Source organism: Stigmatopora argus, chromosome 13 (assembly GCF_051989625.1).
Source record: "Stigmatopora argus isolate UIUO_Sarg chromosome 13, RoL_Sarg_1.0, whole genome shotgun sequence".
Classification (NCBI taxonomy): domain Eukaryota; kingdom Metazoa; phylum Chordata; class Actinopteri; order Syngnathiformes; family Syngnathidae; genus Stigmatopora; species Stigmatopora argus.
In genome coordinates, this window is record NC_135399.1 from 10426414 (window position 1) to 10449551 (window position 23138).

At 41.4% G+C, this 23138-nt stretch overlaps 1 protein-coding gene across 8 annotated transcripts in view; it reads right to left on the reverse strand.

Annotated features, from left to right (window-relative positions):
* Window positions 1–23138, reverse strand: part of hdac4 (histone deacetylase 4) — a 99390-nt gene that overhangs the window by 28215 nt on the left and 48037 nt on the right. For 5 of the 8 annotated variants that reach the window (XR_013304526.1, XR_013304525.1, XR_013304524.1 and 2 more), the window contains 11 exons: window positions 21311–21366; window positions 21039–21126; window positions 19749–19868; window positions 19576–19673; window positions 15191–15309; window positions 14555–14688; window positions 9270–9354; window positions 9042–9183; window positions 8877–8912; window positions 3515–3660; window positions 100–1469 (listed from right to left, as the gene is read on the reverse strand). Coding sequence is in view for 2 of the 8 variants with exons in the window: in XM_077616469.1 (XP_077472595.1) it covers window positions 3639–3660; window positions 8877–8912; window positions 9042–9183; window positions 9270–9354; window positions 14555–14688; window positions 15191–15309; window positions 19576–19673; window positions 19749–19868; window positions 21039–21126; window positions 21311–21366 (900 nt within the window). In the remaining 6 variants the exon portion in view is untranslated. Of the gene's footprint in view, window positions 1–99; window positions 1470–3419; window positions 3661–6391; window positions 8913–9041; window positions 9184–9269; window positions 9355–14554; window positions 14689–15190; window positions 15310–19575; window positions 19674–19748; window positions 19869–21038; window positions 21127–21310; window positions 21367–23138 lie in introns of those variants that run through there. The other 3 variants (XR_013304522.1, XM_077616469.1, XM_077616470.1) reach the window with 3 other exon arrangements.

A 23138-nucleotide genomic window follows, 5' to 3' on the forward strand; every position in this document is an offset into this window, starting at 1 on the left:
TGACAGCATTGATATTGATAGACTAACAGTCTTTTTTGATCAGATGGCCAAAATTGTTTGTGTATCTATCACTAGGCAGAAAAGGGGTTAAATGCTTACCTCACTCAAGCTTCTGTATTGGATCCTCTTCTTTTTCCATTTGTGACAACAGCAACTTGCTCTCTTAACTCACTGATAAGATCTATTTGTTAAACTTGAAAACATTTCAAAACAACATACTAGTGATTCCTGGACATCCTGCAAACTTTCTGGAAAGATTCTGTTGTGGGAGGTGCTTAACAGTTTGGCACCTGCTTGTAATTGGCTTAATTTGTTGCCTGATTCTGATATGTCTGAGTGAGGCTTGAAGCTTGACAAATGTATGAACAGTGTGTAGGGGCATGGAGCTTTTGCAAAAGGTCAAATGTTATTTTCTAACCTCTTTAATACATAAAATGATCAACTGTTAATCATTCTGATCAGTTGGCAATGGCACAAATGTCTTATCTTACATGCATGTTGCGTTAAAATGCATTTTTATTCCCCAATGTAGTAAAAAAGGCATTCATTCATTTTGCGAACAACTCATTCTCGCAAGGATTGCAGGGGTGCTGGATACTATCCCAGCTAACTAAGCTAACCAGGAAGGGAGACACTCTGAACCAGTGGCTAGCCAATCACAGGCCACCAGAAAATGGACAAGCATTCACACTGACAGTCCCATCTAAGTGCAATTTAGAGTGTTCAACCAGCCTTCAATGTAGTTTTTTGGGATGTGGGAGGAAACCTGACTACCCGGAGAAAAACCATGCAAGCCCGGCAGAACATGCACACGTCATACAGAAGGACCGACCTGGGGGATCAAACCCAGGAACCCAGAACTGTGAGGCCGACGCGCTAACCAGTCACTCATTCCCCTTCAAAAAGACGGATTTATCTTTAATTTTGCAAATCATGTCTTTGTTTAAACACCAAATAAAGGACTTTGGCACATAAATATACAAGTATATAGTAATTATATAAAAGTAGGACACACTTAAGTGCTGTAATGCTGATCTGGATTATACCACAGACAGGACGCCCCTTTTTTTCATTGTATACTCTATGAGGGCACAATAGGACTATTGAAAAAAAATCACAGGTGAGCGCGTATTGTGCATGGACTTATGACGCGGTGGTCTGAGATCCCGTCCTACTTCCTGGCATGAGCCCCTTTTATACCCGCTCATTATTGCAGACCCTCGCAGCTAAGCGCCGCGCCATCGCCCGAGGCCACACGGCGTACTTCGCCGGGCCGACGCGTCCAGATGTTTCCTGTAAAATCAGATGGAAAAAAGCTACAAAACTTTCATTAGCAGGCAAATGGAATCAAGTGGAGGTTTACACTCGGCACCCCCTTAAAAGAGTGTTGCGAGCAAATACTAACATTCGATGAAAAGAGATTGGAGGCGAGGCTCGCCGTTGCCAAAATCCTGCTTTGGTCTCACCGCCTGTTTACAGATGGGGTGTCAAAGTACTTTACATCTGGGACTTATGATTGTAGAAACATATATGTTATGTGTCAGTCACCAAATCATATATAATGTGAAGTAAATATCCCTGTTAAAAGGCCAGGTTTATGTGGTGTTGAAAAATGAGAACTACGATCAAAATGTTAAATTTGTACAATCAAATAGAAACCAAAAATACTGATAAAAAGTAAAAGTGTGCACACCCTGGAAAAAGTTAAACCTATCCTTTGAACTCAGGAAACTGCTTAGATTATTCATGAAACTCATGTGGTATACATGAAACTTATGACAATAAATCTCAAGCTTCTCAGGTTATATGTAAAACGCATGTAAAATTATGAATCCTATCACGGAAGAATGTCAAACGTATAAGGATAATATTGGAAGGTTAAATTGTGACCCTTACCACGTTGTAACAACAAACGTCTCAAATTAATCTTTGAAATTGAACGTATTCTAGCGTGATTTTGAACGTTTTTTTCTCCTGGCGTGAAAGCAATACATTTTTGTCATAATTGAAACTGTCAGTTCCTGTCAATAGCATTTTTGCTCTAAATCTTGATCACGCAAAGACAGTTTTTGTCACGACACGTAGGTAGTAACCGGTCATTGCTGTATTTATTTGACCTGAAGTCCACCATGACTCATCATGACATTTGCATTCAAAGAAGCAAAAGAAAAAAAGTATGCATATCAAGTTTGGATGCAAAGTTTACTTGGCATTTTTTCTTCTTCATTTTCCATTACGCTCATCCTGCGTATCCCTGAAGTAATCATCTCTGATCAGTGTCTTTATTTCTAACTTAAGCCAAACAATAATTACACATTCTGTGAGAGCTCGGCCTGGAACACGACATCTAACCAAGGAATATTTTCAAGGCTTGTTTGAATGGCATCTTTGTATGCTTTATTTTTCTTTTCTTACAATTTGTGTCTCCTGGACTATTTGTTTGGATTGCTTTTACTGCGCTTCTCCCCGGGCTGCAAAACCTGATGGAAGAGGTCCGCGGGGGCTATTCAGGCAGGTGCCTTGGGCTTGTTTTTCTGTTCAGGGATGAGCAGAATTTCCCCTGGGCTCATTAACAGCAGCGATGGCCGCATAGGTCAGCGTGAGTCAGAAGGTCGCACTATTTCAGGAGCCCAATCGCATACTTCTGTTTAGACTTTTACTCGCCGGCCATGCCGGACCACCCCCGAAGAGGACAGGAAACGGAGGCGAAATAACAACTCGAGCACGAATATTTGAACAGGGAGGCTTGCTGTTGTTTCAGTGCCATTGACGGCGATAGGCATCCAATCCATTTTGACTGGGAGGCCTTTTCCCGTCAACGGTAGCGAATGAACTAAGGGTGTACCTCAAGGCTCCGTGCCGGTTACACCGCTCTTTCCATTTGTAAACAATTCACCCAACAGCAGACTAAACTACTGCGGTCGTAAAGTCCCGTGTGCGTAGCTTCTCAAACATAATCTGACTCACAAGCTGCACTCAAACTAGTGGAACGAACATCTTTTGGAAAGAACTTTTCTCTCTTTCATGCACAAATGATTTATATTCTTATCGTATGATTTTTCTTTCTGAAATATTGGATTACATTCACAGGAGAGGAACTCAAAACAATATTTGCGGCCCTCATTTGACATCCACTTGTAATTAAAAAAATATATAAATATTTCTAAATGAAATAGATAGGGCCAAAAAACAAATCCAACCAAATTGTGATAAATTGAAAGAAGACAGATATAAATTGAAAATTGGTGGCGGCGTCAGTCCAGTTGGAAAACATAACTGACAATTTTCTTGTAATTTACAGTAAACATTCCAATTTGAATGATGAGGAAACAGTAAATGAGTTATTAAAATAGAGAAGACTATTTTAAAAGATGCTTTGCGGCTGAGGTTTAAAAGATGGCCGACTTGCTTGATAAATACCGACTCGACTGCTGCTATCTTGCGAATAAACACAAACCAACGTTAACACATAAAAAACAAATTACATTAAGTAAAAAAGGACATTAACATTTACTTGTCTGCTCTCATGATTGATGTCCACCGCCAACTCTTGACTCCGGTCTCCATTTTCCACGCCTCTTTTGCGGACGCTCCAAAAACGATCGTAATGGCCGTCATCTGTAATTAGTCTCGCGGCATCACTCATTTAGACACTGCAACCTGCAATTAAAATGTGCTGTGTGATGAGTCCAGCTGGGTGGATGCGGCCTCACGACTCACGCACACACACACACACACAAACACACACACACACGCATGGGTGGCTGCGTAATGATAGAGAGAACGGACGACGGCAGACGCCGAGGCCGCAGACCGCAACGTCGCAAAGGGGAAAACGAAGATAGTGAAGCTTCGAGGGGGGTGTCGCCATATTTCAAAACGGGATGACATCTCGCTGCTTTATTGTGGGGGCATGCCGGCCGCCATCTTGCGGGCAGGCCTTCAGGAAGAAGCGACGTTCTCCACCTCTACTCTGACCCGACTTTGCGGTCGGGTCACGGGGTTACGCGTCTCCGCGCGGTGCAGATGATGAATGTAGGCACAATTATCACATTTACTGCTAATGAAGGCGATGGCAGCCAACTATACCAGTTCAAATGGATTGGACGTCTTTCAACGTCCGTGGCAGAAAATCTGTGTGTGTTTGACGTCTCGCTGATTTACACAATCTGACGGGTTTACAGAATCCGCTTTGCCGGCTGTTGTTGACACTCGTAGTCTCTTAATTCAGACTTGAGACAAAGGCACACTGGAATGTGTTTATTTGAGAGGAGGTGAGGTGCTTGTATTTGCTTTTGAAATGTGTTGTCTTTGCGTTAGTTCCACCACCGACGGGGATTCTCGTCTGTTTATTTGGAGACAAGTTCCGACCTCTGACCTTCCCCGATGGGTGGCGAAATGCCGTCAACGCTACTGGGGGACCCTTGTTGATGCTACTCAATGGCTGACCTCAGGCCAGATCGATAGCTACAATAAATCATGTCGAGTTGGACGACTCTTTAGCCACTAAATACCCAACGATGGCAGCAAACATTCATTTCTTGGTTGAATTTGTTGTTTTTAATGAATAAAATTGAGCCGCAAAGAGGGCTCCGTTCATCGCCGGCTTGTTGCCAGCGAATCACAGGATATCGCTAGAAACAAATGAGCATTTATACATTTAGATCTTCCGTTGAGTTACTTTACAGGTAGTTACTTTAATCTGAAACTCCAAAATAATCAAGTTTCGGTTTAATATACAGTGCCATGCCATTAGTTAAATGGAAAAAGAGAATGGTCTGATTTTTACATAGATTTTTAAGAATATATTGAGTCGTTATCAACATCACTACCGTATTTTCACGACTATAAGGCGCACATAAAAGTCTTAAATTTTCTCCAAAATAGACAGGGTGCCTTATAATCCAGTACGCTTTATATATGGACCAATACTAAAATTGTTATCACGATAAAATAAAATAAATCAGTCGATAGGGTACACCATCCTCTACAGCTCTCACAACTACGGCAAGCAGCCCCCGACTCTACTATTTTCCCGTAGAAAAAGTACTGCGCAGTGACTGCTGGGATATATAGTTCTTTTGTCAATACACCCAATGGATGGTGGCCTGGCGATCAACATCAACACAGCTTTACGAAGCATGGAAGACAGCATTGGAATAGTTACGCTAGCTACTAGCTAGCTACTATTTGCGAATGGATTGTGGCCGCCTGGACGAACGTATAAAACTCAGCGTTTTCGATGACTCAGTTGGACAATTGTTCAATTCGGACTCAGAAAATGAGGACTTTGATGGATTTGTGGGTGATGATGACGTGAGTAAGTTGTAAAATGTCTAAATAAAGTACAACCGAACTCAGTTTTGCTTCCGTTGCCTTTTTAAAAACGTGTTTTTAGCGTGTGGGTGTAGCGTGTATGTTTAAACTGGTGTATGTTTTGCCATGCCTGGCTGCGTCTATAAAAACGGTGCGTCCTTTGTGTGTGTAAAATACAGAAATAGCACTCGTTACCGACACTGCGGCTAAAAATACGATGCGCTGTATAGTCGTGAAAATACGGTAAGTTTGTATTGTGACAATTACGTTTTAAGGTGATGATTTATACATTTAAGTTGATAATTTTTGCATTTAACGTGATACATTTTGCCTTTTAGCGTCAAGTTTTACTTGAGGTCCTCACGATGAGAATAAGAAGAAAGAAAAGAAAAGGGTCACTTTAACTGCTGTTATGGCAACAGAACAGCCAACAGGTTAAAATGATGCATTTGTAGTACATGAGAGTCATCAGTAAATAGAGTCAGAGCCCACAAAAACACTTCCTGCACCAGATATACTGAACTTCAAAAAGTTCCCAACACTAAGATATGCTTCCTCATAATAAATGGAAATTCTAAGAAATGGGAATGTTGCACATTTTACACGGGTTTAGACTTTTGTGTTAAGACTAACGGCGAAGCCAGAAAGACAGAGTCGTCAGACGCTTGCTAGTTTTGGCTCCGGTGGAGAAAGGAAATCATTCGACGGTAGAGGACCAGAGTCTGCCACTGTTTTGATAACTGGCACCGCTGTGAAAAAGCTTCTGGGAACATCGCGCAACAGCTTGGAGCAGAAAAGCAGCTCCTGCACGGGGGAGCTGGGATATTTCAATTCCAAACTCATTTTTACAAGCAGTATCGTGACAAATCACACTCCTGTGGCTTGGTGTTTCATATATATTCATTATTTATAAGAGGTGTCTCACAGAGAGATGATGGAAAATTGACCTCTTATAAAAATTGTTGACTGCATGGAATTTAGACATTAAGACCCCACTAAAATGTTTCCCCTTTTTTAACGATACATTCTGGTGTGTAACTTTTATATTTTTTCTAGACCACGACATATAGTCCAGTTTGTGAATTGTAAAATCCAAGTTTAATATTGGTCTCAGGGTTCTTCAATTACTAAAATGTAACAAAAACGCATGTTCTTCTACAATCAAAATCTAAAGACAGGAAAAGATGAGGAGAGTTTGGAAAAGTACAAATATGTGCGCGACTACGTGAAGCGGAATGAATGAGTCCAAAAAGGTGACATCGCTGAGCAAAAAGGCAGCCCATAATAAGCGCAATAGGACAGCAAACCGAAAGCGAGGAAAGCGATCGGCGGCTTCAGTAACAACCCCGTCAAGGACCTACTGCGTGGAACGTACAATATACGTACATAATCGTTATAGAATATAGTAATCATTTCTTTTTCATATATATAGAACTCTACTATGAACAGACAATACACAATTGTATACAAAGTAGAAACATTTCCCCACACAAAAAACCCTCGGTCCATTTCCAGACCCTCATCAGTCTTGTCAGCTTGAAAACACAACTTGTAACACAAGGCAATATAAACAAAATATACAAAATGATAAAAATACAACAACAAAAAATGTCACTGCAATGATGGGAGGATGACACAGTCCTCAAAAAACCTGCCAGGAATATGGCATTCACTGTAATTATTATCTATGCTTGTCAAATATGTAAAACTGGCACTAGCTTATCATCCAATGTATTTTTCCCTCCCAGTCAAAATGGATTGGAAATCTATGGCTGTCAGTGGCAGCCGCTGAGTGAATGATTAATATTATATATTTTTTAAGGAGGCGACTAATCAAACTTTTATAATAAAATGTACTTTCTTATGAGGCAAAGTATTGACTGGAAAAACTAACATACTTAATATGGCTGTTGCTAATTTAAAATGACAAGATAAAGTACATTACTTTAATGCTAACTACATTTTTTTCATTCATTTTTGGGGGATTTTGCAACTGATTTATAGTATTTTCATTGCTTAATATAGTTTTGAGCTATGAGTATGGTCACCAACACATTAGATTCATATCTCAAGGCATCACCACATAAGCTTTCTTCACTACGTAAGAAAAAAAACATAATTAAGATGATTTAAAAAAAAAAAACCAAATAAAAACCCAACATGTGTTGAGTGTATTAGATGAACACACCTGCCACATTCACCAAAAGCAGCCATTTGGGCTGCAGATGTTGAAGCAGCTGCCCCTCTGGAACCTCCCAGGTGGTATATCGAGGTTGTCATAACGACACGTTCTGCCCTCACATGTTCAAACATTTACTGGGACACCGTTTTGTTGAAATATTCGTCTCGGTAAGTGTTGGAAATGCACTGTGTTCCACATCATTTGACGTTGTAATATTACTGACGTTTAGTTTATTTATCTCCCTCGTTTAATTTCGAAGACGAAAGTTCACAATTCTATTGATAGAGTGAGGACGAACAAATGGCAGTATGTTGAAAAAATTTGGAAGATTAATAATAATAATGTTAAATAATAAATAAATGTATTTTTTGCATTCCATGAACTCAAGGTCATTTAAACAAATACTGTTTTATGCAAGTAGTTTTCCATAGGGTTAAGATCAGGGGAAGACGCATCCCTATCAATTGTTTCTTTATATTTCCTTAAATGTATAATAATGTGGAACACAGTGACTTTTTATTTTTTTACAGTGTGTGCTACTTTCAATGACCTCCCTGGCAACTCCAATGGATATTTCTCAAATTGATGAGAGGAGGAAAAACAAGTAAAAGCAGAGTTAAAAGTCTTGCTGGCGGGAATGTAACGTTAACAAGCCTACCAACACGCAGTTTGGATGCCTGGCCAAGTTTTGTAGAATTGGGGTGATCCTGGTTTTAAGGCATATCTCTTGAAATCAAGGGCACTCTTGACACCGATCCAGCCATTTTAACAATGAAAGAATTCCTCCCAGTCAAAATGGATGATCTATTGTCATCTATGACAGACGATGAGTTAAGCAAGTATACAAAAAATATCTATATTATTTCAAACACTAACAAAAAAGGCACAAAATCATATTTTTTATCTTTCACTGTCAATTATTTTGGAAAGAGAACACATTGGAAAAAATGTCACCAAATTGATCTCTTTGTTTCATTCTTTCCGATAATCAACACAAAAAGCAGGAATGTTCCATCCTTAGTGCAGAGTCACATTCTTAACATCCTCCGGTGGGTTTCGATGAAAACGTGCACGAGAAAAAAAAAGGACTAGAAAGCAGGACGGAGACTCTCCGAATGTCCGTTCAAAAAAGTACATGAGAACATGAGACGAGTGTTGGAAAATTACTGGCACTAAAGGTTTGCGCAACGGCGGCATCTTCCACTAGTTGAGCCTTAAGTCGCTTGGGACCTTGAAAGGTAGATTTACGTCATCATGCTTTTTACGATCCCTCTCTGCGTGTCCACGAAAATACAGGAAGTGGGGGAGGAGTGGTATTGAGAAGCGACACGATGCGAGGGCAACACGCAAAAAATGAAAGGCAATGAAACCTCCTTACATTGGGGCGTCCTCTTCCATTGGTTCCACTACAGGCCTTGGGGAAAAAAAAACAGAAAAAAATCATCCCTGTTCTTCATGTAGAAATAAAAGCACAAAAATCACATTTCTGTGGCGCATAAGTTTTCGATACAAACTTGAAAGCCAGAAGGCCCATTAGAAACACCTTTTTCCGATGTGCTTGTTAGCGACAGATAACGACGCCATCGCCGAGACGGTTTCGGCTTCGTCATTGTCTCGTCTTCGGGCTTCGCTCAAAGAGCAGCCGAGCGTAGAGGCAGAGCGTTGTAGCGAGCGCCAGTATTTACCTGCACGCAATAATACGTCTTTATCATGTACAAGATGGCTGCTGTCACATGACAATAATCACGTACGACTTAGAAGATGCACTCACTGTGAGCTTCGAGAACTTTCTCCATCGATTGGATGGCGTTGGCGTTTGGTCTCTGATGCAACACCTCCTCTGGAAGAGGCTCCAACTGAAACAAACAAGAAAAAAATGTCAAAAATCTGAAAGAAAATGTTCAGGGTCAACTGGAATTGGTGTCGCTGGAACTGTTCGGTGGAAATCCAGCATCACAGGTGAGCAGATGTAACCTCACTTGAACTGCCGTAACCTCTAGTTCACCTTTGAATTTGGACAACAGGCCAAGAAATGAAATGGCAACTAAAGCTGCAGACGTTTGAAATGGTCGGCAGTTCCACACCTACCCGGGCCCTGCTACGTTATGACAAAAAAAGCCACAATATGTTCTTTGTACAATGACCCACCCCAAGGACACACACATGGAAACTGCCTGTGCGCACCAAAATATACACGCCAAGTCTGGAATGTTCAAACACACGCTTTCAGACTACACATCATGACACATCCTTTACCAATAAATTCAGTGGATTAAAAATAGAACAACAAATGGAGATGTACACAAGGGCGACATTTTTGTTGCAGGGGATATAAAGTTAAGGACTAAGATGAGGACGATGCAGTTAGATTCCTTCAGCCAGGTTGGAATAGTTCTTTTAATTTGAACAAACAGAGTGTGGGAGGGGTCCACAGGGGAGAAGGAAGCAGCAGTGTGGGGAGAAGGATACTTTAATCCCGTTGTGTCACGCCACACTATGTCCTTAGCACATTAATGGATCGGGTATATCCATAAGAACCGAAGAGTACTATATGGTCTTTTGCCTATATACCACTAAAGAACATAATGTCCTGATAATGACCTTTGAGGACAGGTTTGGGGACCCCTGTGTTATAGAATGAGATAAGATAGTGTTCAGACCAAGTGAATGATTACAGTGTTTGGAATTAAGCATCGGTGGGCCTTCCCGGGCTTGGTAAAGGATAAAATACCTAACTTGGAAAATGCAATTAATAAAAATGTATAAAAATCCATGTCTTGGTAGATTTCCTCTGGGTACTCCGGTTTCCTCACGAATTCTAAAAATGTTCATGGTAGGCTGATTGTACACTTCAAATTGTCCCCAGTTGTGAGTGTATATCTGAATGGCTGTTTGTATCCTTGTGCACTGCGATTGGCTGGCAACCAATTCAGGGTGTAATCTGTCTTCTACCCATCGTTAGCGGCGATGGGCTCCAGCACGCCACCGACTCTTATGAGGGTAGGCGACGAGGAAAATGAATTCTGAATATAAGATCATGTGAGCATAAAATTAACTCATTCAATTCCATTGTGCTAGACATCCAAAATACTTTGACTGGGAGAGCAATCATTCTCTGCCATCCCTCGCAGGCAAATGGATTAGACATCTTGCACTGTCAATGGCACGAAAACATAATCAATCACTGCCAGCCTTTCCAGTCAAATGTTTGCCACTAAAGAGAATTCCAAGCATGGGGTATTTTGCTCCAAATCGACCTTCGGAGCCTTTGGGCAGGAGCCAAAAAATGACTTGGCGTAACCCCAGCCGCTCAAAGCCCACTTGCTTGAGCTCCCCGTCAAAGTGAGGTCAGGGGTTCTCTGGGGTTTTTAGGGGGCTCACCTCAGAGATGGGGGCTGGGAAGGGCAGTCTGTCTGCATGATTGACAGCTGGGCCCCATGCTTATAAACTTTAATGGCTCATGTCAGGGTCCTCTGGGGTCCCCCACCTGGCAGGAATGGCAAACACATAATGCACGCTATTTGGAAGCGAAGAATCTTGAGAATGACATCAATCTATAGCTAGTATGAGCAGAAGAAGACCACAAAGATTGGTTACAAGCTCTTCAACGATACGGCGACCGATGTCCCTGCAAACCAAACCCTGCAAACGTTGGGGAAAGTCACTAACTAAGCACAAGGAATGCGCGCCGGTCTAAACATTCCGGGAGGGAGTGCAGAAATAAAAACATTGGAAGAGGGTGGGATTCCACTTGTTCAGCAAAAGAAAAAGGCTCACAAGGCGGCCATTGTTTACTGTTGTGACCGCGTACATGTGTTAGCAGTCACCAAGACTTGTTGATTATGTCACGCTAACTGAGCGAGGTAATGGCGTGTGCCCTGCAAAGCAGGTGATCTTTTCCATTGGTTGTCAACAGGGTGAATAGTCGGGCCTTGGGGGGCGAGGGCGGGGGGGACAGGTGAATTTGAGCGTCTTACTGTAAACACCAGTGAAAACATACTCAAACACAGATGCCAGCAATTAGTATATCAGCCTGTTGCTTATCAAATGATCACTAAGCGTGCGTCTAAGTGGCGCCAACATCTGTTTGCGAGCGATTGTTATTGGTCCGATGTTCACAGTGGAAGATGGCGGTCACCAATACATCACTCATAAGCTATTTAACTCGGAGACTTTGGCATTTCATATTACATCTACGGGCAAGATTTTTTCCCCCTTTTGTTTTTGCAGGCTAATTTGAGCTGTTTTCAAAAGAAACCTAATGCTCATTATTGCACAACTTGTCCTGACTCGGCAATAAAAGACCAGGTACTATATTTCTCCCACTGGTGAGCAGTAAAAGTGCATGTTACATGGGCCGAGGAGGTCACAGTGCACACTTTAGGTAGTAAAATAGGGACAATAAAAGAAAAACTGGTCTAATGTGTTATCAAATTTGATAGCAAACAAGAAAAACAAGGAAAAAAACTCTTGATCAAAGATCTTGATAAGACTTAATTCATTGGCTACCAACTAAATCAGATCTTCACAGCCATCATCTGTGTTATGTCTAGTACAGTGTTTCTTAGCCTGGGTTTGATTGAACCCTAGGGGTTGGTGAGTCGGTCTCAGGGGTTCAGTGAAGCCTCTGCCACAGAGGTCAAGACACATCTACTCATTCACGATAACAGGCCCTACTTGAGCATCACTGGCTGCAGACGATCACGTGACATTGCTTGGGCAATCAGTGCTGCGAGGAATCTCACATATCTTGAATTTGGAAAAAAAACAGTTTATTTTATACTAAAGTAAGGTTCGGTGAATGCGCTTATGAAACTGGTGGGGTTCGGTAGATCCAACAAGGTTAAGAACCACTGGTCTAGTATTATACTGTGTAATGTCTTACCAAAACTGACTGATCGTCATGTTAACAGCTAAGAAGTCTTCGATTAAAAAAAAAAAGAATGCTATGGTAATACTGTAGTAGAAGTAGGGAGTCCTGGATGAATTTATTATTCAGGACAGCACAAAACCAAAAAAGAAAAAAACAGCCTAAAGCAAGACTCCGCTCAATGCACCATTGATGTTTTTTAGCCACATTCCATAACCATTACAGAGACCTTTACTGATATTATGATAAGGTACTTGCTTCATGCTTTGATACCATCAGGGACATTTTAAGTTCCTTCTGGTTGTCAGTTATCAAAGCGAAGAGCATCAAAATAATCTGCTTTTTCTTTGTCCCATGGCTGAGTGAGATCACCAGCTGGCCTGGTGGAAATCAAGAGAATTGAGTTGACATTGATTCAATTTATCATGGTCAGGGTTAACATTTCCTTAATTAGGTTTAGACTCCACGTATTTTGGAGTGGAATCTTAAATAATGTACACGTCATTATTATACAGAATGACCAAGATTTTGATGGCATATTCCACCAACATTATATTGCAAAGGTGAAAAATTTTCAACCTGGTATATATAGACATCAGCCTTTAACTAGCTGTATGATTTGTTTAGGACATATACAGTACATAAATGTTTACCAGGCCGTAGATTGTTGCCAAATTTGGTCAATTTTTAAGCATTCTGAGGACCCCAAAAAGCCGATTCATCTTTTGGAAGAATAACAAACAGCAACTCAAAGAGAGCAATTACAACCTTGCGGCGTGTATGCATAATGCTAAAACAACACCAAAATATTTAGGAAACAGCATGGAAATACAGCCAAGTTCTTTAAACACCGGTTTCCTCACTTTCCACTTCAAACAATGACCGCACTTCCCCGTGCGTTTTGATCCCGACCCCGCGGAAAGAGGTGCGAGGGTAACCGTTTTCAGATGTGCACCAGCGACGGGCCTAGGGTGCGTGGGCAAGCAGGGTGTCCCGCTGGGTCCGGGCAATTGACGCTCAACGCCTTCTGCCTATTTTCGAATTTTCTTCTCTTCGAGGTCCTCATCCAGTGACCTCGTTCAAAAAAATACAAAAAAAAAACGCCGCCACGTCTGGTGCTCGGCAGGCTGCCGTAACCTTACACGCGCACCCCCGGTCCAATTCATTATTATCGCAGCAGAGTGTGTGTGTGATGAGAGGGTCGTTCACATGGAAAGTGCTCAGTGCAAACCTCACTAAAACCAAACTGCAGAGCTGTTTTTAGTTTTGTAGCTTGGAGTCATGCTGAACACTATGAATAATAAAATAATAAACAGAAAAGAGTAATTTTAATTAGGTTTTTTTTGTACCTCAGAGAACTTATTTCTGAAATCATTTTTCCCGGTTAAAAGTTAGTTTCCCGACTGTAAGTCGCAGCTTTTTTGATAGTTGGGCCAAGGGTCCGATTTATTCTCCAGAATATGCCTTGACGAGAATGACATTTTGGCTCGCACTCAGGCGACAGCAAGGGACAATTTGAATATTGTAAGCCATAAAACAGGCATACATTCAACAACATGGATAAATTATGGCTGTAGATGAACTCAAAGGTCATGTTTCATTTGATACATCTGAAAATACAATAAGGCTTTTTTTGACATGAAGGCAAAATTCTCTAAACTGGAGTCAGTTGAAATTTTTGGGCGATGAATCAATTAATTACGAACAGAACTTAGTCAGGATTTCATCTAATCAATACCGTGCCATTTTTGTATATACTGCCAGCTACCTGATGAAAAAATTAGGCATTGTAGTTAAAAAACAAACATCTGCTTGCAGCAACATCAACTTTGGACCTCATCTTCATCAAGTTGTCAATGTTCCCTTGCCAAATCAAGGTAGCGCCTCAACGAGAGAAGTTATCTTAGTTACATCAAATCAAGTGAAAAGCACTCCAGCTTCTGCATCCGCTCCAAGAAAACCTGGAGGCGGCTTTTGCTATTCTGTCGGGTGCCATGAATCACAAAGCTGCGATCTAGAGTCCAGCCTACACACTCCCACAATTAACCTTTCTGCTGAAATCCCTCGCCTACTCCTACTTTCTGGGAACGTGTGTGCTTCTGCTGACTTCCTGTCAGGGTGAAAGTCTCTATCCGAATATCCGACACCCGGCAGAAGCTTTACGAAGTGACGGACTCCCATCTTACCTCGTTGCCCAGCAAAGCTGAGACGCAGGCTTCAGATGCATCACATATGGCTGTGAGGTCATGGCCTCCCTCCAGGGCGAGCACCAGCCGACCGCCTGCCAGAGCCATCAGCTGCCTGGTCAGGTAGCCGAAACCTGCGAGCACAGGAAATGCCAACGAAAAAAGTTAGAATGGGGAAGGCTGAAGCTCTTTCTTCCTTATTGGAAAGTCGCCTGGGCATGGATTAAAAGAACGGTTACAATCAAGGAGAGGAAGAAAGGTGCATTGTGGATTTATAGGGGGAGAAAATCTGCCATTATACGAGGCAGGTTTCATGTTAATAGCCATATGATGCCTAGTATTCAGGCTGGTCAAAGCTTTTGATCTTTTCATCAGAGGAATATATAAATTTAAGACTCCACTCCTCCCTAATTTACCCCTGTAGATCGCAAAATATTGCATGCAAATTGAGGTCTTCGGGAACAGTGGTTTTAATTTAGAACAAGGTCCATATGTAGCTTATCATTGTCACGTTACACCACTGTTGAAACCGAGCCTAATTGCATGGCCGGGATATCAAGTGGAATACAATATCATAATGATGATTATTTGGCAAAAGTTCAACCAAAACAAACAATGATTTTCCTGGATACTCACATTTGCCAGTAAGTGTGTATCCACCCAGAGGTGGAGCATGTCCATCCACCGGGTCGAAACCAGAAGATACCAGAACCACGTCTGGCGCAAACTCATTGGCTATTGGCATGACCACCGTCCTAAACACAGAAGCAATAATGCCGTTAGGGAGATATGACAATAAACAACAGAATTCTGTACATAAAGTAGTCTCTCAACTAAAGAACTTAGCAGGTGTTGCTAGAAGTACGAGAAGAAGCGCTCCGGCTAACTTTTTCCGGCCGCATTTCATTAGAAGTTATTTTTGTAGTATTCATGCGAAAAGGCTGTCTGAATGATACGCCTGCTGACAAGGCCAAACACCAAACGCTCCAAGAAACACAAAATTTCCTGAGAAAAGAACTGTCACTCCACCCATTCTTGAGCGCAATCAAAACCACAAAGTCCAGATCAGCGAATAACGACCCCGAAAAATTTATGATATTCCCTTTTGATGGGGTTAAACTGCCTGAAATTTGAACATTACTCTGTCAAGTGAAGTAAAAGTCACTGCTGACTGTTCGGACAGATTTACCAAGAACTGATAGAGATGTGGAACAGCGATAATACAGCTTTACTCTCTCTACACACATACAAAGACACACTCAGCATTTGACTGTCTGTACAGCATGTGTGCGCGGAAGTGAAAGTCACCGCACAACTGCCTAGAAATGGTCATTTTGAAAATTTGGAAACGGCAATACAAGCTCCTTAAGTAAAAAGAAGGCCGAGGGCAGTTATAATTGCATGTTTGCAAAGTACAGGAGATACTTCTAAAAGTGGATGGGTGTGGTGAATGACAACTGTTTGTTGACATGGCCTTAAGCGATAGTTACATTGACTATTACACACTCAATACACATTTAGATATGTAATGCAGTTCATATCTTTATAGTTGCAGTTTCGACATTTGGAGTTCAGTAAAACTGACAAGCAAACCACCAGTTTTACATAAAATAATACATTTTGGTAGTTTCTTACAATCTATAATTTTGCATACTTTATCTATGGAAACCACAGGGTTAAACACGTGGTTCTTTTAATGGGTATGGCTGTGAGCACACTTTTTTTTAAAGGGTAGGAGGGAGTGACTGATAGCTAGGCGTGTAGTGTTGTTAGTGGGGAGTGTCGGAGTACCGCAGGGTTCCAGTGTAGGTCCTCTGTAGTTTAAAAAGATCTTTGCGGCAGGGTGACAGTTTGCTGTTTGCGGATGAGCGGCGGGCTCTTAATTCAGGGGGCCTGTGTCGATTTTCAACTGTTGTTCACCACCAAATTATAACCTTACACTGGGGACGCTACACCACAACACCCATCGCTACCACAACATAACATTCGTACAGCTGTTTCGGCAAGGAACAAAGTAGGATTAGGAGCTTTTTGGTATTCACAGTTTGGGTATTTTATTGCATTGGCCAAACCTTGGAAAATAAACAGTTGTGGAAAGAAGATTAAGGATTACAATGGGGGAGACAATTACAGGGCCATCTGGAAAAATATTGAAAATGCTAGAAAAGTTGATTTACTGTATTTGCGAAGGATAACCTCTCGTCGACAAGTCCCTATGTGAGTGTCACAGCAAGGAGTTTTCCTCATTGTTTTCCGGTTTTACTGCTTAACGCGCAGTCAATTATGTGCAAACCCCAGATGCACAAAATATAGTATATATGTATGTATATATATATATATATATATATATATATATATATATATATATATATATATATATATATATATATATACATACACACACATATATATACATATATACATATATACATACATATATATATATACATACATATATATACACAAATATATACATACATATAATATATATACACATATATACACACACATGTATATATATATATACACATATATATATATATATAAAATCATATTTTACTATTTGTTATTTACAAATACTAATTAACCTGTTGAAATTCATAAATACATAAAACACAAATTTAGAACAGTATTACTGTTTGATATTTCTGTCAATTTTCTGGGGGCACAAACGTTTACGTAGTGCACTGTTAAAATGACATCAAGTTAAGTTTGTAAGTAAGTTCATCTATGATGAAAAAGCTGAATCATGAGAGTCGTCTGAAAGTAAATGCTGTAGATACAAAAAATGAATGACTCCGAATATACGTTGGCACCCTGCATTTCATCAACCACTAAACAACTCAGCCTTTTCCCATTGCAACTTCACCACGTGCTAATTTGGACCGGCACGCGACACAAAGGGAAAACCTTGACCGCCACGTTTACTCGGAACTATTCCGTCCACCTCTTCCAACCTTGACTTGAGAAAATTCTGGTCCAGATGATAAAAACAGCTGCTGTGATGACTTGTGCCTCCCACCCCACCGGAAAGAAATCGGAAGTAAGAGGCTACAGCAATCATTGCGCAAACTGGCATTGGGGGGGGACTGCATTTTGAAGGAAGACAAATGGATGAATAAAAGGCCAGGCTTCTCATTTTCTGATTATATTATGTGGTGTGCACTCATTAAAGTCATTTTGGTGCCATTGGCGTCGCTAGACATTCAACTCATTATGAATGGGAGGGGCAAATAAACATTCGTTCATGAACGGGGACATAGATTGTGGACGTGGATCAAGGGTAGATTAGAGTGTGAAATCAATAGGCGGAAATGAGTTTCCTTCACACAGTGGCCGAGCTGAGCCTTAGAGATAGGGTGAAGAGTTGAGTCATTTGGGAGGGCCTAGGAATAGAGCCGAGTCCCCTCCATGGTGAGAGGAGGTGGTCCGGGCATCTAGTGATGATGCCCTCTGGATGCCTCTCTTAGGGAATGTTTCAAACATGCCCAACTGGAATAAAATCTGCGCCAACCCATGACACGTTGAAGGGATTATATGCCGCAGATGGCCTGGGAACACATCGGGATTCTCCCAGATAAATTGGTAGAAGTGGCTGGGGAAAGGGCTGCAAGGGTCTCTTTGCTGAGGGTGCTGCCCCCGCAACCCGGATTCAGATGAGCGGCAGACAACGAGAACTTATACTACTATACTTTTTGTAGTTTGTACAAAAAAGCTGCTTTAGTATGAAGTACACCTGAAAGCTGCCAACAGAAAGTGAAATTGCAAAAGCTTCAGGGTTTCCCTCTTCGTTCATAAAAAAGTAGAGCAGAGTAAGCAACGAGAGAGGGAATGAGAGAGCGACAAAAAAAGGGAAAGAAAAAAAAATCACTCACACGCATACTCACACTTCAAAGCCATGTCATCTGGCTTGGCGGAGGGCTGTTTTGAATTAAGTTTAATTCTCCTCCCCTCTCATTGAGCAAGTGAAAAGTGGTGAGAGAGAGAGAGAGTGAGAGAAAGAAGGAGCGAGTGACAGAGAGAGAGAGAGAGTTGCTTCTGGTTTTCATTAGAAGCAATATTCTTATCTTTTTTCTCCATGCTTTTCTTGCGGCTCAAACATGATCCCCTCAAAAGCAACGTGGCACAGGCCAAAGGTAGGAGAGGAAGGTATGGGGCTAGAAGGCATGCATCCCAAAAACAAAGTGAAAAGGGAAAAAAAAGATGGAGGAGAGAGCTTGACATTATAATGCAGTTATCCCAAATTATGTTCTCTCTACCTGAATACTTTGAAATAAACTTACTGAGTCTTAATATACCTATAATTAGATATAGTTGATGGGTAAATTTGACCAAAGACTGCTATGCCATTTGCGGAGTTAAGTTATTTACATGGATAATTTCCCCTGCGAAGCAACTCCCACCTGCCGTGTCCTATTTTCCATCGAGTACATTCTCACAGGTTTGAGCACTGCCAGTCCACACATTATATTAACTGCATTCCTAAGTCGGGCTATGTTGTTCTTATACTTTGGTTAGGGTGTTGTTTTCTCTCTGGCCCCTCTCAACCGTTGTTTTGTCTAAACACATTTGACAAGGAAATAGGACCCTGACTGTACAGCATCCTTTATATGATAATGTTGCGGTTTGGAATGGCGATACTTGATCGCCTTGTGTTGCCAAGGTGGCCTTTGGGTGATAACTGCATCAGTTACATAAATAGTGTGACATCATACCAGAAACACACACACACACACACACATGTTTTTCCCATTAGATTCCCGCTTAATGGAAATGACAATCCTAACATTGACCAATCAACACACTGCTTGTCAATAGATTATGTGCCAGAAAGCTGCTAAAAGAGACATCTGACATTTGGTTTGATATGCTGTGTGAGAACCTTTGGCTTGTTTTCAGAGAGCACTGAAGCCAAGCTTTTAGTTTGTTGAAACATTTTCATGAGAGTTGTTCTTAATATATTTCATCTAATAAAAAAACGCATTGTTCAATGCACTGTCGTGTTTCCAGCAGATCCTTACCGGAATGCGGCCAAGTACTCTGCATCGCCCATGGGAGGTTCAAGTCCTCCAGTGAAAGCCATGTTCACATTGAAGCCAGTACCAGGACCGCTGCCAACCTTAAGTCAGTCATCATTTCATTAATGGTATGTTCAAAATGGCCACTGTTGCTCGGAAAGTGTCAAAAGTGCTACCTCGTCAGGGGCTCCACTTCCAGGGAAAAAGTTGCCATCGTCATAGCGATGCAGTGACAGGTAAAGAACGCTGGGGTCCGTGTAGAAGGCCTGCTGAGTACCATTGCCGTGGTGAACATCCTGGTTATTGAAATAAATAGTCAGGTTAGCTCAAATGAGCAAATCCTTGAGACAACCATCAATATACTTCATTCCTCGGCGTGCAGCCGAGAAACTATTTCTGCCCATATTAAATTATGTTGGCACAAAAATGTAGTGTGGTTTATAGCCCTTCAAGAACAATTGCATGAATGTACTTGTCGGAATTTGTCAAAGCCCTGCAATTTTGACTAAAAAGGCTACTTCAAAACAAAATGACAGACTTCGTGTTCAATTTCAGGCCATTTCAGGGTTCTTGAGACTTTGTAAAGATATCCAATTCTATATTGATCAGTAAAACTGGTATTTGGTGAGCATGTTTTATGCTTTCTGTCTTCTAAAGAACAGCCAAGTTCTTGTAAGAAAGTAAAAGTGGTGTCAGAGTGCTTTTATGCCTTATTTTTTAAACAATAAGTACATTTTTAGGGGGACCTGTTTTGATCATAACCCCATCAACCACAATCCAAAATGCGTTCAATTTCTAGGCATGCTGACGCACAATTCCAAATGAGATGGATAATACAATAAAAAAAATTGTAGGAAAAAAAACAAAACAAAAGGACAATGCTGAAATACAGCTCATTTAAAAAAGGATTGTCAAGAATATGGTGTCTATTAAAAGACTCTTGTCAATTACAGAAGAATGTTTTAATACACCAAATCCAAAAATGTCCCTGTTGTCTGGTGGCAGAGTGGCACGATAATGTTCTGGCGGAACAACTTGTCCGGCCATAGACAGACAAAGAGACGGATAGAGAGGAAATGAAAAGGTCCTTCAAAGCGTTCTGAGAATAGCCACGAGCAGGACAGGCCGCACTCCACCTAGACAAAACCGCGACTTTGTCATGCACTCTTCAAAGCGCTTTGGACGACATGTCCTGCGAGGACCTTTACCACTCATCTGTGGCGGGATTGTTTTGTGGGCTGACATGCAACACAACAGACAGGAAAACCTTTCCAAAAAGCAACAGGTTCACTGAGTGACACAAAACTCTAGTGTAGTCCAATAATTGATTTTTTTTCTTTGTAAGATTATATATCTTATATATAACTTGCATAAACAGAGAACAACTGGTCAATTTTCTCATTTCCTCCGTTGCTCGCGAGCCAATCGGGCAACTCAAAGTTTCGTGTGTTTTCTGTGGCACTCACCCAGTCCACAATGAGGATCTTGCTGACACTGAGCCTCTGCTGCAGGAGTTTGGCTGCAATAGCCACCGAGTTGAAGTAACAGAATCCCCTGAGGATGGAGTCAAGTCACACAGTATATATAACATTTGAAGAACTGGAATTATGACTTGTTTTGTTTTCGTTTTGACACAAACATTGCCCAGTGGAGTTACGGTGCACATTGTGTCTTAGAATTTTCACAAAACAATAGTGTAGTAAGGCCTTTGTTATGGCTCTCATTGAAGTTGACTTACATGGGAGTGCTCTCCTCCGCATGGTGGCCAGGTGGTCGCACGACTGCAAAACCGTTCTGTCACAACACACAAGAATAAAGTTCTTGACCAAATGTCTCACCGCCATGTTTCGACAATACGACTTTATGGTTGGCAAACACGTACAAAAACATCCCGGCACACTTTTTCCCACACAGACACACTTTTACAAGCGCACACACAGCAGAATGAGTTAAAAGCATTTTTTCTTCTGCTTGGAGGCAAGTGCTTTTGGGGGACTCCCAGCGCTATATGGGGACATGAGATAAATGTCCAGGGTGATGTTAAGTGAGGCAAGATGGACTAATGATGTTGAGCCAGCTGCTGTGGATTAGTAGCCAGTCGGGAGATTAGCGGATAGACAACTTGTACAGCTGGCTTTAAAAAGCCGGCCGTACGACTTGGTGGATGAGACACGTTGGTGACGATTATTTTTCTAAGTAGCAGAAAAATAGCCACACATTGAAAGCTTACATGGAAACAAAAACACGTGGACATGAGGGAGCGTGCGGTCGCAGGTGTGGGAAGACACAATTTACGGCATCCTGCGGCGCTGACAGTTGTTAGCGCAGGTGGAATTTGGTCATCGGGCTCCTCGGATGACCATGTGGGGAAGCCCGTGTGTATGTGTTAAGATCGGGTTAAGCCGAGGGCAAGTCAATAACGGCCAACTTTAACCCCCAAATTCATAATACTCAGACTAGACGTGCACTTTCACATTTAGATGGAAACAATGCAATATTATCTCTGTGCCGACAATGCAATATTATTACTGTGTCAGTACTATGAAATTTTACAGATACCATTTTACAAACATCAGTCTACTTTTTGAATCCACATTGACAAATTTCTGGGAGAAATTAATGTATTTGTTAAAAAAATAAAACCTGGCATATGTTCTTGCTGATTACTAAAGAACAAAGAAGGTAGCATTTGTGTATATTACATATCTGGCATTACAGAGCTGGCTGCTCTGAAAATTCGATGAGGGGTTAAAATATGAAGTTAGAAAAAAAAGTTTTTTTTTTACTGTAATTCTAATTACAGCCTCGTGTGAAAGTAAAAAAGAAGAAATGTATCTGGCCAAACTGGTGCACTACCGTTGCTTTGAATCGAGCCATTAGTCTGCGGCATGCGGGTACTACGCTAACGGCAAGTGCCAAGTCTGCTCGGCAGGTGGTTGCCGCGTCGGGCCAATAAATCTGGCCAGTTAGTCGGAACCGTAAGCGTCTGTGAGGGCCTCAGTGCTGCATGGCGACATGCTGGGTTCAAATAGTAAGCAGTCACTCGCGCAGACAAAAGGAAGGCTGGCCGGTGGGCACCGTGGGATGGGCGAGTTCGAGTCGGGTGGTGTGTTTGGGTTCCAGTACATTTATATTGCAGCTGTCTCATAAAAGACGCTAACACAAATAATCCAATATCCACATATTAGGCTTTCAACGCTCCACAGGAGTAAATGTCAGTGGTTCATGTCTGTGTTTTGGAAAATTGAGAAACTGCGTGTCATGATTGCGATAAAAGACGGCCTCTTGTAAAGAAAAAAAGACTGATGTTATACTCAAACCATGGCTGAGTCAGTGTCACATCTGTAATTAATAATTACTTTGACGTAACAGGCATTTCTTAGCTTTATTTAGATTTTTCTGGGGAAAAAGTTTCTTTGGTATGTTGATTGCCTATATTGTCATACATCAAAATATTCAGCGCCTCTTAAAAGACACATCATGACTTATTACTACCATTTACACCACATGTGTCAAAGTGGTGGCCCGGGGGCCAAATCTGGCCCGCCGCATCATTTTGTGTGGCC